Below are 14,296 nucleotides of genomic sequence, written 5' to 3'. Positions count from 1 at the left end.
AACGCTCCTACTCTGCTGCAGTGTCTCGGCTCGCCGGTGTTATTGGTGTTGTGTCGGTGATTGTGTTTGTCCGCAGCTTGATCATGTGCAGTGCGGAATCTTCGCTGAGGAATTATTAGCCTCTCATTAAAAGTCCGACAGAGGCCGGCTCTCTACTACGAGTAGCTGAAATCGCACAGAGAGAAGTGCAAAACGATGCCTGGCTGCAAATTGCCAGTGTGCTGAGTCAAAGTAGTAAGTGGTTTATCAATCTGTTTTTTCATGTGCGAGCAAGCTCTCAACAAGCAAATGTTTTCTCTAGTTTAGAAAAGTGAGGTTATGGAGGTGGGGGATGCCCGCTTCATCCCCGTGCATTCTTGCATTCCATCGACTCTGTTGACAAGTGAGGAAACAGTTGGCCTGCAGCGAAAGGCCGATGCGGGGCGACGTTGCGGTTGCGCCGCAGAACGGAGCTGGTGCGGACTCATCGAAGTTCGAAAGAAGCTCACCGTAAAAGAGAAAAAGAAAATAGCATTTTCTGAGGGGGGACGAGGTTTCGCGGATGTTCCCGTGTCTGCCGCGCGCCCCGGCTCATTGTTTGGTGTCAGTATTATACGGCCTTTGAGTCACCGCCCCGGCCCGTTCCCAAGATTGCTTCGGGGCACTGGTAAAATCGCAAGCAGGGATGCAGGCGGACCGTACGCCTGTTTTGGTGTGAGAAAGTGCGATCACGGGACACCGAGCAGGAGTGCGCTGTACGTCGACAATGACAGCGGGCGCGTGAAGAAATGTAGAAAGGAGTGAGTGGTGTGTCAGCACAGTGAGTGAACGTTTGAAAACTGTGTGCGAACGTGCGTGTGCGAAACGAAGTGTATTTGTAATAAAGTGGTTAATTGTTAATATACCCATTGTTCTTTTTCGTATTTTATTTGTGTGTGCAGTCTTTTCTTTCACATCTCATTTTGAGCTTCAAGAGCCCAGATCTCCGCTCTCAGCCACTCGCTAACCAGCGCCATGTTGAGAGCGGTGATTGGCCGGTCGTAAAGAACGCATCTTACCGAGCGGCCCAGTGTGAACATGCGTGGTCGCAAGCTACGTAAACTGGAGTTCCAGCCGCTATGCGCACTGCGATAAATGCGATACTTACGATGGATGCGCACGTAGTCTGAACGCGGCTTTATTACAGGGAAAATATGGCCGTGCTTGAACATTGGAAGTCTGTAAGTTAGCCCAACATTTCAGGCTACTTCCGTCTGCTAGCCTATGATTGATGGAGTATGGATGTGTTGGGTGTCTGATGCCTTCTCACATGCCTTGCACTAGCAGAGAGCTGCACTGTTTATGGGCTCCCACAATTAAATTCTAAAAGACAGAGTGCAACGGACGAAGGACAACCCAGGAGACGGAAAGCGCTGGCTATTACCTGCCTGATTTATTGGAGTAACACATGTATGTACAAAATGCCCTTGCAACCAGGTGCGCATGTTCACAGATAAAAACGACTAACCAACTTCGTCAAGATGTGAGATTTCATGCGAATGAATGTTGACCGATCCGGTGCCTATGCATGCGTCAGAATTCTTGTAATGAGATAGACTTCTTTGAGTTCTCTCGTTAATTTTTCTCATGCTTTGTACAACGCTGAAGAATGTTCATTCTGTTGAACGAATAGAGTTGTGAGCAAGAACAAAAAGCTGTGCTCATCGCTGGCTGACATTTTCGCGTTTTGTAGACAGTCCCTGTCTACTGCTGAGTTCTTATGAGCTGAGCGGTATGGTTGGGTGTAGACATTGAGATAGCTCACCGGAAGGGCGAGGGGAAAGGGGCGATGTTTGGTTTGGTTTATGAGGTTTAACATCCCAAAGTGACTCAGACTATGATAGACGCTGTAGTGGAGGACTCAATATGCTCTGACAACGCGCAGCACACAGACACTTTGCTTTTTGCCTCTATTGAAAAGCACTTGCCATCACCGGGATTCAATTCTGCATCCTTGGACACATTATTGCTGTAACCACTGCACCAACATGGCGGGTGATAGGGGAGCTGTGTGACAGCGTCGGTGTACCTCCAGTACCTAGTATTAGGTCGCAGGTGGCAGCTGCACAGTGTACTACCGGTGATCATTTGCATCCTCCCGTGACTGGGTGTGCAGAATATTGACTGCCTAGAGCGTCTGGCAGGCATCCCGGCTGAGCTGATTGTGGAGGCCCATGGCACCTTCCACACCTCCCACTGTGTGTCATGCAACCGCCAGTACTCCCTGGATTGGCTACGGGGTGAGTGACTGCACCCACAGCAGCTCTGATGGGGGTGCCCTCAGGCAGTGCCTGTGTTTGAGGTAGATTATTCTTCATCCCTCTGCCAGTGTCATTACTGTTGTCCTTTGCACTTTGCCTTCTTCTGGGACTCTTGTATCATTGTGTGTGATGAGAGTCCCTTCTCCTGCAGAGTATTGACAAGTTTGTCAGACACTGAGGAAATAGAGTATATATCTCAGAATTGGTCCCTAGCCATCCTTTGGCAGCCTGAAAGCAGCCTGAAAGTAGCCTGAAATAGGTATAGCCTGCCCATACAAAGGCGCAGGTTCAAAAGCTTCAGAATTATTTTTTCCTTGCCAGCACTGTTTTGGACTAAGAATGCACCGGTGGGCCTCTCAAAGACCTACTTTGAATCAAGGCAGGAAACAAAACTAACTTCTAAAAGCTTTTCTTTTTAGCAGAACAGGAGAACACAGAACAAGGCAGCGTTTTCCTTCTGTCTCACTCGGTGTTATCTTCATTGCTAAATAGGAAAAACCTCTTTGTCAGTACGAACCGACAGGCCTACAGAGAACATTTACGAAGCTGTTTACTCAACATGTCTAGGGTCTCGGCAATCGTTGCTTATCGCTCTGTTGCACATGGTTTTTCTCATAATGATATGTTGCAGAAGTTCGTGGAAAACATTGGATTGACAAACAAGCTTGGTGTGCTCAGCACTGAAGTTCAAACTGGGCATCTGCTGCCTTTACAGTTGGGCTAGGCCAGTTCAGGTCATATTTAGCCAGCTAGCGGTAAACAGGACCTGTTGTTCATAGGACAAGATTATAAGGAAGCCACAGGATGTTTACCAACTCGCCCAACAAAGCATCTGGTAAACATGACCTGAACTGGCCTAGTGCAAAACTTCCGAGTGCATCGAAATTTTCAAAATCATCGCAACATCCCACACTGCATGCTTCACCGCAATGCATCAATGCATGAGCTGTGGAGTGAAGCATCCTCAAAACGTGACGGGGCCATTTTGGGAAGATTGTAGAGTGACCTTCCCTGTTGTGAAGAGGCCTTTTCCGACAGCGTACACTAAGTGAAGCACTTTACTAAACCGGGAAAAAAACGTCATTCTTACTTCTGTTTGATCGCGTGTGCAGACATCTCTCATATAGGGGTTCAACAGGTTACTGTGATCCAAACGGTTATCGGCAGTTTTTTTAGGCTTATTTGTAAACACAAGCTTTAAGTTAATTTGGACATATTTTTCTGTTTCCTTGAAGGCTGAATTAATAATAGTTTTGGTGTATTCAGCAGTGATATTACAGCTCTACATGTTTTCATGCAGGTCCTAGCTTCTTGTGCAAAAAATTAAAAAAAGAACTGCCATACAGAATCTCTTTGTAAAATTTATATGTACTGGATTTTTTCGTAGGGTGTACACTTTTGTGCAATTCTAGTTTAATTTTATTTGAAAATGCAGTATGAATTCTGAAAAAAGAAATAAGTGTAACAGGGGGTTGCTATTTTTTATTTATTTGTTTATTTACAACATACTGCTAGTTCTTGGTCACACTGCGACCACTTCGCTAGTAGATGGCACTAGATGACTAGGTAGTGAAGGGTAGTGGTGCAGTAGTCTCTTTGATGAACACTGCACGCTTGATGAGGTCCTTGTGTATGATGAAGCTAGCTTGATGCTGGTAGCATCCTGGCTGCCAATTTAGAAGGCATGTTTTACGGTGACAGCTGTAAAAGGCAGGTTGCCCAGTGTTACGGCGTTTCCTCCATAACATGGAATTGAGGAGCGAAGAAGAGAGTCTTCATTCACTGCGAGTCAGATTAGTCTTGCTGCTCGTGCACAGTGGCATGGACTTTCATGTTGAGCAGCGCATTCAGAACTGCGAGTCACAGAATATATGTTGAGTTACCGAGGCATAGGAATTGTCAGTAGGGTTTTTCTTTCTATCATTTTGTCAGTGATCCTGAGTTGCTACCTTTTTGTGTGTCCAATACCTGACTGTGGCTCTTTCCACATTCAGCGTCTCACCCACTTCTTTTCCCGGTGGCATTAACCTACTTGGGAGCAACAGAGGATTTTTCAGGGACTTGGTACTTTTTCTCCTGCTTAGATTTACGATGTGGTAGTGGCGGTTTTAATGCCTGTCAAAGTGTAACACAAGTGGCGAACGTCTTGTTTCAGAGCGGATAGCTGCTGAGCCCGTGCCCTTGTGCTTGGAATGTGGCTGTCCCGTGAAACCAGGTGAACCTGATTCACTCTCTCTTAGTCCACAGCCATCTTGGGTGCTGCTGTCTCCTGTATTTCTTAGTACCCGATTTATTGTATGTGAGAAGCGCTCTTGCCATGATGCTTCATTTTCCTCTTCACGGTGAAGCTCAAGCAGAATGAGACTCGAGCAAGCTCAGTTTTATCATGCTTGTATCCCTGCCAAACTCTTTGCCACTGTGCCCATTTATTATTTATTTATTTATGTATTTATTTTGCGCCTATGTGCCATACTTCAACACATTATCGGTTTGGAAGCTACAATTTCTTTCATTTTTCTTTTCGTCCGTGTGGAAGTGGTTTTTGAATTGGTTGGGAAAAGCTGTCCAAACTTGCAATTTCTTGAAATATGCGATTTTTTTCTGAGAAAACTACACCCTGTCTTGAAAAACTAAGGTTCATTCCTTTATGTGGAGGCATTTGACCACCACATAGGTATAAAAATTTCATTGAAAACAAAACCAGTCATGGGACCTCGATTATTGTTCTTATTTGAACACACACATATATATGATTCGCTTCATTTTGATGTATTGCACTAAATTAAAACTCGCAATTTTTCTTTGACAAAATTGTCAGATAACCCACACAACGCAGCCATTCTTCCCCAGTAGGCAAAGAGTTGCACCATATTTTTTCAGTGCCACTATTCCCCGAGTGTAACAGTCAGAACCTCTCAAATGGAGACCCACTGTGGTGGTGCAGTGGTTAGGGCGTTAGACTTCTGTGCCCGAGGACACGGGATCGAATCTCGGCCGCGGCGGCCACTTTTCGATGGAGGCAGAGAGCGAGGCACCCGTGTGCTGTGTGATGTCAGTGCATGTTGTAAAGAACCCCAGGTGGTGGAAATCTCCGCATCCTTCGATCATTACAGTGTCTCTCATAGCCTGAGTTGTCGGGGACGTTAAATCCCATAAACCAAACAAAACGAAACCTCTCTGACAGAGGAGCAGTATTGAAGGGAGGTGGCTTCGTTATGTTGCTCTGCCCAACAAGTTCCGTTGAGTGAGAAGTGAGGACAGTACGGGTCAGCATGGGCAGCTGGCTTCTTGGTGGATGTTGTTTGCCCGCCAGGGTGGTGCAGTGGTAAGACGGCCGACTACTGTGTTGGAGTACCCGGGTTCGAACCCAATCTCGGCGGCTGCGTTTTGATGGAGGCGAAACGGAATGGCGTTCGTGTGCTGTGCGATGTCAGCGCACCTTAAAGAACCCCAGGTGGTCGAAATTTCCAGAGTCCTCCACTACGGCATCTCTCATAGCCTTAGTCGCTTTGGGACGTTAAATCCCACAAACCAAAACCAAACCAAACCACGTTGAGCCAGCCGTTGGTCCTAGATTGCCTTGTGGCGACATATGACACAGCATGAAAGAGACAACAGAAGTGCTTTTCTGTTGAGAAAATTCTGCGGGATACTGTACCACATTAAAAAAATCTGATACCTGGTGTTGAATATTTGGTTGTACATGAAATCCAAAAGGCACCCGTGTGCTGTTATGTCAGTGCATGTTGTAAAGTACCCCAGGTGGTAGAAATTATCCCAGAGCCTTCCACTACATCATCCCTCAGTGTCTGTGTTTTGCCTCGGGTTGTTAACCCCCGGGTAACACAACTTATGTATTGCGCGATTATATTTATATTAAATAGTTTCTCAAAGGGGCATTTAAAAAGCGGCTATCAAATGTGTGCGTTTTGTAGAAGGACTGCTACTGAGCGTGCATGCCGTGCACAAGTCCTAAAAAGCATTGTAGATGTTCAAGGCTCCTTGAACCAAGTTTCACGAGTGTTAGCCATCGGCCGCAGCAGCTGCTGCTGCTTCAATCATGGCTCGCTTCCGTGCTTGGTAAGCTTCTCGGCAATGGCTAGTCTGGCATCTCGTTGTTCGATGGTCTCGGCAGCCTGTGTGGCACGGCTGTAGTATCTGTCTTTAGTGAGATGATGTATGTGTGTGGCATATTTATCTATCTTAAATGAAGTAGCAGTACAGATGTAACTTCATGAAGATCACGATGTTTGATGCACAGCTCGAGAGTGTTTTTCAGCTGGAATGTCGGGAAGTGGACGACGTTTACTGCACAGCACGAGAGTATGTTACAGTTTTACATATGGCGTGATCGGCTGCGGCGATAGCCTGGTGTTCTTGTGCCTGGTCACGGCAAAATTGATGTTTGGCGCACAGTGCGAGAGTTTGAAATCGCAATTGTGCTATCCATTGACCTTGAGATTTGGGCATGGATTAGAGCTAACATTCGTAAATGCGACCGGATAATTTGCTAGATTTTATTAAAATTCCTTGCTTTTGCACCCCGTGGCTACCTGCAGTGCCGGGCATTCTAACCAGTTCGCATGCCTTGCATTGTCAGATGCAAATGACATTGCGGCGGAGACTGCTTCGAAGAATTATCATTAGTTCACCGCGCTGCAGTGAAGAAGGCTGTTTGCTTGTCCGGCATGGCAAAAGACTCCAACATGTCTCTCTTCTTGTTCTCTCCTGTGCTGTATAGCTGTTGCAAGGAAGCTAGTGCGGGGAAGCTAGAGGCAAAAAAAAAATAAAGGAAATGTAAATCGAGCCGGGCTGGATGGTAATGCTTTCATGGGCAGAGGACGTTTCATCTTTATGCTTTGAACGTGGCAGCATTAAAGTTCCCGTTGATCAGAAATTCGGTGGTGTTTGCGTTGTGAGTGAAATATCACGAGCCTTGACAGGCGGTTGATGGCAGCTTACAAGACCGCGCACTGGATATGAAGTTGCCTGACGTTACGTTTGGCAGGAGATTCCTACTCATACTTCTCCTTTCATATGGGAGGGTGATATCAGAATCAACCGGCTAAGACCCTTGCATTCACCTTATCCCTAGGCCACACAGGCACGCTCACTCAATTTCTTGCTCAGGCCTGTCTATGCATCTAGGCATCTATACCTAGGCATCTGTATATGTTGACACAAATATTATTCTATACATATATATGCCTTCATATATATACATATATATATGCTCACTCAATTTCTTGCTCAGGCCTGTCTATGCATCTAGGCATCTATACCTAGGCATCTATATATGTTGACACGTTATTCTATACATATATATGCCTTCTGTGGTTTGGTTAATAAGTTTTTTTTTTTCCAGCCTAAGTTAATCAACTTGTTAGGGGTTGCTGTGCATGCCTGGAATATTCAAGTGGAGAAACATGAAAACTAAAGCAGTAGTGGCTATGCATGTTAAGAACCTCTTCATCACAAAATGCGTCCTCCATTTCCCTCATGGTTGTTGACAGTGGAAATATCGAGCCTGTCACAGGTTTGGGCTCAGCAGTGTGTGTATTTTGCTTTCTCCTGCAGACATTGTGTTCTTTGGAGAGAGGCTACCGGACCGGTTCTTTGACCTATCAGAGGAGGTATGTGTTGCGCACAATTTGGTTCTGTTGATTGTTTGCTTTATTAGGCCTCCTTATCAGTGCAGAATAGGGTGGACCAGTGATCAGTTTAATTAACTCTCCGAATATCATTTTCTTGCTTGCAAAGTTTCAGAGGGCGCTCTTCGCTTAGAAAATGTGAATATGCATCATCCTTGTGACAAAGCTTTAAACAGACCGCACGAAACGCACAGCTTCTGGTCACACCCTCATCGTGTATTTTTCAGCATCCCATTTTTCTGCGTTGAGGACAGCACGGGGAGCTATGAAACGGACAGTGGTAGGTGTAATGTTAAAGGACCATAGACACCAAATTTTGGCGGCATTTTTTCTCTTGTTAACGTCGTGCAAGTTATTCCTGTATATCGATCCGTACGCAGTCTTCGCTAATGACCACTAAATAATTTATAATTGAACTTTCTTTTCTGACCAGTTTTGGTTTCGATATCCGAGAGATGGCTATGACGTCACAATCATGTCTTGATGTGTGACGTGAAAAAAACAGCGATTTATTCTCTCATTCTTCACTTGTAATGATTCCTGTTCTTGAAGCAGGCTGGCTTTATCATTGTAGTGAATTCAAATAACACAGCAACAATTATATGGCTGTATTTTTATTCCTCGCGTGACCTACACTGTGACGTCACAGCCATCGCTCAGATATTGAAACCGAAGCTGAAACAGGTGAGAAAAGAAATTCGATTATATATTATTCAGCAGTTGTAGATGAATGTGACATGGTGATCCGTGTACAGTAATCCTAGGCATCATCACAAATGATAAAACATATATTATTCAGCAGTTGTAGATGAATGTGACATGGTGATCCGTGTACAGTAATCCTAGGCATCATCACAAATGATAAAACACGAACCCAAAAATTGGGTGTCTATAGTCCTTTAAGAGATAGGAAGCGTGCAAAGTGGGTCAGAGAAATAACTCAAGTTAATGACAATTTAGTGGAAATCAAGAAGAAGAAATGGACGTGGGCAGGGCATGTAGTGCGAATAAAGGATAACCGATGGTCGCTAAGAGTTACAAATTGGATTCCAAGGGAAGGAAGGCATAGCAGGGAGTGGCAGAAAGTCAGGTGGGCGGATGAGGTTAACAAGTTTGCTGGGGTCAGGTAGATGCAGCTAGCACAGGACTGGATTGATTGGAGGAATATGGGAAAGGCCTTCGCCCTGCAGTAAGTATAGTCCGGTTGATGATGATGATCTGCCTGCTGTTTTCAGTTCTCCTGACGGAAACTATTAGCGAGAACTAACAGTGAAAACTAACAGGCTTCATGTAAGATGCTTGGATTTCAGAAGGTCGGTACAGGTGTTTGCACTTATGTTTGCTATGTTCTTTTACCGATCAGGTTGTTTGTGCGTTGTGGGCGCAGTATGCTGCAAAAGCTAAGGGTGAATGCAACAGCTCCCACCCCCCATAACGGCTAGTGACAGTTGCTTGGGTGAAGTGTATTCAGTGTAGTAAGTGTAGTCAAGAAAATGGCTTGGTTTCTTCCAAACGGGGTGTCCCATCCTGTGTCGTGCAGGACTTTGCTCGGTGTGACCTGCTGCTCATAGTGGGCACCTCCCTCCAGGTGCAGCCCTTTGCTGGACTGGTAGACAAGTGAGTCCTGCAACCTCTTGCAGCATGTTCTGAAGCTGTAGGGCTTGAGGAGGCCTGGCATTAATTTGAAAGGACCACCCTGCCTACTGCAGCCCTTCAGACTGCATCGCTCTGTGTGATGGGCACATTGTGTTTATGAAGGCCAGATTGCCAAGGGGAGGCAGAAGTTTGGAGGGAAGAGAAGAGCAGCTACCCTTTCGATGTGATGGCTGCTTGTCGCTTAGGCAGCAGCTGTGCCAAAAAGCGTGTAACGAATGCTTTGTTCTTGCGTTTGCACAATAAGTTACGGCAGAGGTTTTAGTATGGGATGACTGTTTTTGCAGGTTTTACGTTCTGGGGATATACAGAGGTTAGTAGGGATGTGCAAATATTTAAATTTTCTAATCTTAATTGAATACGAATACGCAAAAAAAAAAGGCCTTCAAATATCAATTTGAATATTTGAGCAGTAAAAAAATGCAAAATTAGAAGAGCAAGCATTGTTCATCTTGTTTGTTTTAGAATTCACATAGTATTTGCAAATAAAATGAAGCTAGAAATGCACACAAATGTATACCATACTGAAAAATTTCATATAAATTTTATGCAGGATTTCATATACTGGTGTTTGTACAAGAGGGACCTGCATGAAACTGGGTGGAATTATAATGTCACTGTAAACTCTCATTAATTTGGCTTTCAAGGGACCAAGAGAGGTCCAAATTAACCGAAAGGTGGAATTATCGAATAGGTCTAAAAATACTGTTAACCATTTTCATCACAGCAGTTTTATACGACGGGCAAATGCATGATGGTTGTCTGCATTTCAAATCAGACCAAAGTAAGAATGACATTTTTTTTGCGGTTTTGTTCAGTGCTTCACTTTCTTGGGAAGACACTCTTTACAAAAGGGAAAGAATTCCTCTTCGCAAAATGACCCCAGCGCATTTTGAGGATGCTTCATTGCATAGCTTACACGGTCAAGCACTGTGTTTAAGTGTGCCGTGCAGTGAAACTGCGGTGAATTCGAAGATTTTCGATATTTGAAAATTTTGAACATCATTTTTTAAAATATAAATTGAATAACAAACATATTCGATTCATTTTTGAAATTCGCACACCCCTACTTCCTCGTAAATCAAGTTTCAGGATGCTGTCCGTAAGGTGTGCCACTGTTATCATGTAAATCACACATCCCTGGCTGAATGCACCATCTGCAGAGCTGAGAAACATTGACATGGCCACCCAGCTAGTGTGATTAGCAGAGGTAGGTTTATTTGTTTTCCACATGATGCACATACAACTGCCTTTAGAGAATGTTCCTTCGAAGCATGGTTGCTGTGGGATGTAGCTGTTGTATGGCTATGTTTTGCTTTGATACCGTTTCCCTGTAATTGCTTTCTTCACCTGGTGGAGTGCGTTTCCTGCAGTGCTTTTAAAGAAGTACTGTCTACACTGAAATCAGTTTGCCACGTCCATCAGGTGACCTTTGGTGTCAGCTACATTGTGCTTCAGCAGCTGTGTTTGCCAGTGAATTCTATTTTCTATTCTAACTAGTGTTTACAGTCCTCCATTGAGCATGCGAGCATGTAATTATGAAAGCTACTACGAATTTGCTGGCCTTGCTCGTTCCTCTTTGCTGCATTGTGTGCTTTCCGCCAATGTGCTGGCAACGCATCGTTTAGCCATCATTCCAGTCCTGTGTTTCATCTTGGTGGCGTCCACCGCAAATTGAAATGGTTCTACCTCCGCACCACCTGTGATGGCTGCAGGGTGCACAACTCCATTCCGCGACTCCTGATCAACCTGGAGAAGTGTGGTCAAGGCGGCCTGGTCAGCAAGATCCTGGGGCTGGGTTGCGGCCTCGACTTTGACTCCGAGGCCAACTACAGGCGAGTAGTTAATAATGGTTTATCAAAGTTGCTGCAGCTTTGTTCGAAGCAAATTGACGGAGTGAATGGTAGTCGCTTGTTTTTTCGAATAATATTAAAGCGAATGTTTCGAGCACTTAGGCACACAAAAATATTGATGTTGTCACTGCTGGCGTTTTGAAAACCATGTAATTTTCTATGAAAACAAATAAGGAGTGCATTGCAGCTTTGTTGCACTCACTGAAATGGTGTTGACCTTTTACAAGAATGACAACTGGAAATCAGATAGTCAACCTGCATGCACTCAGAGGCAATATAATGGTAGGGTGTGCACCTGTCTGTGGGACCCCCCAAGTGCTGGCTTTAAATGCAGTTGCGCCTTTGAGCAGTTCCTTTTAAGTGGGGCTCTGAGGACTCATGCTAGGTGCATGCACCATGCTCCTGCATGCCCAGCACCACCCTGTGCCAGGCATCAGAACCAGGCGGCACAGCCCATTGGCCCAACATTGGCACTGCACCGGCCACATGCCGGCCCAACGTAGGACCAATGTGTTACCAATGTAGTGCCAATATTGGGCCCATGGGGCCTTGTACAAGTTCTTTGCGGTGCTCGTGCCATCGCACTTGGCTAGATCATCTCATGCGGACAAGGCTGTCTGTAGCGGCAGCTGCAGTCAGCTCAGGCTTGTCTTATGAAAATCGAGCCTTGTGTCCTCCACTTGGTGCACGCCACTGTGCTGATTCTGAAATGTGCACAGCAGAGGTATGAGCAAGTGCAGGCGCTAGGCAGATACATACCTGGGTACTGCTGCCACACACACAGGCAGACCATTCCTATCATACTTGTGGGCACGCAGGAACATGGCGTGTATGCCTGGAAAGTGTTCATGGAGTCGTGGCCCTGGTTGAGCACAAGCAGTGCTGCCATTTCAGAGGTGGTATGCTGAGCTTAAACCAGGTGAAGAAAGCCTCCTGCAAATGTTTTTGGCTTGGAACAAGTGCTTTTGAGATTTCGAAAGCCAAATACTTAACTGTCTTATCGAATGTTTCAAGGCTATGGAATATTTGCGCAAGCCTGCTAATATCTTAAGCCGCTGAGCTGTGGCAGGGAAAGGATGTCGAGGAGAAGTGGGGAGGGGAGGGAAAGCAAGAGATGACAGAAGACAAGACAAGCAGTATGTGTGTATTTCTTGACTGCTCTTGATTCAGGAAGGCATCTGAACCAGATTCCTACCGTCAGGTTTGCCTCATGCTACAAAAGAATGGGCGGCATGAGATTAATTAAGAACAACTGTGAGCCAATGGTTGCCTGAAGGAGAAACTGCAATGGCCTTGAGGGCTGCAATATCCAGTTTTGGCAGCACCACCCGGTCAGTTGGCCTATCATCTGAGTAGGGCCCTCTGATGTCTTGAAAAGGGAAGATGTTGCGGTCCAGAATGGCAAGACAATTTGTACAAGCCATTGACGGTATTGGAAGAATTTGTCCTTCACTTTGTTGCTTTGCAAGTGTTAGCTATATGTTTAGTTATATGGGGATTAATGGCATCATTGCTGTGGCTATGATGTGCCAAACACAAGGTTAGGTGTCACATTATGTTAAGTGCCTAGATATTACGGTACTTATATTTGAATTGAAACTTTGGCTTTCTTCACAAATATAAAAAATGTGCATGTGTGGGCGTCCACATGCTTGCATGCATTTGTCCTTTTGTGCATGTTAATGTCACCCGCAAGACAAAAGTGGTAGGCACTACATTTGCAACCAGGTTTTGTGCTCAGGGGTCCAGAATTTGTGTTTGCTGATACTGTTGAACCCGGATATATCGATCTCGAAGGGGCTCGCGAAACAGTTCGATATATTGATAATTCGATATACAGAAATCGGCGTGTGACGGCACTTAAGATGCGAAAAAACGACACCGTATTTGCTGCGTAATCAACCTACTCACATAATGAACCCACCCTCCACTTTTGCACCCAAGAAATTTGAAAAAAAAAAAAGTGTTAAGGCCAGCTCGCTCACATGCAAGCGATTGAGTGATCTCAGCGACGAGAGGCAGGGACAGAGCAAAAAATTTTCAACTTGTTGGAACTGCGTCCCTCTCGCCGCTCGAGCCTCCGCGGCAGCTAGGTTTCTGTATCGGCATGGCAGAAATAGCGAGCATTTTCGCTTGCATGTCGATGGCACGCGCCACTCCGTTTCGGTCGTCTCATCCAGAGCTAATTTCTTGGCAGCGTGCCAAGATGCTGCGCAGAATATACTTATCTTTTAAAAGATCCTGCGGTGGCGGGGAGCGAACTTGGCAGAGTGCCCATGATGGCTTGATTGCACAAGCCTGGTTCGATTTATCACACCGCGCTTGGGTCGGGCGTAGTCTACTGCCACAAAATCATTGGAAAGCGGGATAGCTGCAAATGCTGTTTGAAGTGAAAAATGCTAAAAGCCGGTGTCATGATTACAGCTGACCGCGTGCTTTCGTTGATTCATATATGCAAGGATAAACGACTCTCGCACTAAAAAAAAAAAACTGCGCTTCTTAACGTCTGCAGCCGCTATATCTTACGCTACGCCGCGTGTGCAGCACAACAATAACAATGGATGACTCTCGCAAAAAAAAAAAAAAAAAAAAATCTGCCGCTTCCGCAGGCGCCACAGCCACATTAGCCGCTGCGAGCAGAGGGTTCACAGCGCACGCTAGAGAAAGCGTCCGACGTTCTGTCTGAAAACGGGCTGTGCTGGCTTGGCACATGCATAGTGCGTGCTACTGTGAACGAAGGCCTGAGCGAGGAAGGAGAGAGATAGCTCGGCAAAAGAATGGGCACACCCTTGCGCTTCGCTCTATCGCGTTTTTCCCCTCTCCTTCCCACCGGTTCTCTCTGGTTCATTCACATACATGG

General features: G+C 45.5%; 1 protein-coding gene across 3 annotated transcripts in view; it reads left to right on the top strand.

Moving 5' to 3' along the window:
• The window catches only part of Sirt2 (NAD-dependent protein deacylase sirtuin-2), a 47,082-nt gene that overhangs the window by 15,102 nt on the left and 17,684 nt on the right, over positions 1–14,296 (top strand). For all 3 annotated transcript variants that reach the window (XR_014701031.1, XM_084580448.1, XM_084580447.1), the window contains 5 exons: positions 2,135–2,258; positions 4,435–4,494; positions 7,857–7,912; positions 9,471–9,547; positions 11,299–11,418. Coding sequence is in view for 2 of the 3 variants with exons in the window: in XM_084580448.1 (XP_084436574.1) it covers positions 2,135–2,258; positions 4,435–4,494; positions 7,857–7,912; positions 9,471–9,547; positions 11,299–11,418 (437 nt within the window). In the remaining variant the exon portion in view is untranslated. The remainder of the gene's footprint in view (positions 1–2,134; positions 2,259–4,434; positions 4,495–7,856; positions 7,913–9,470; positions 9,548–11,298; positions 11,419–14,296) is intronic.

Source organism: Amblyomma maculatum, chromosome 10 (assembly GCF_055883805.1).
Source record: "Amblyomma maculatum isolate TAMU_Amacu chromosome 10, ASM5588380v1, whole genome shotgun sequence".
Classification (NCBI taxonomy): Eukaryota; Metazoa; Arthropoda; class Arachnida; order Ixodida; family Ixodidae; genus Amblyomma; species Amblyomma maculatum.
This window is presented reverse-complemented; position numbering and strand designations above follow the sequence as displayed.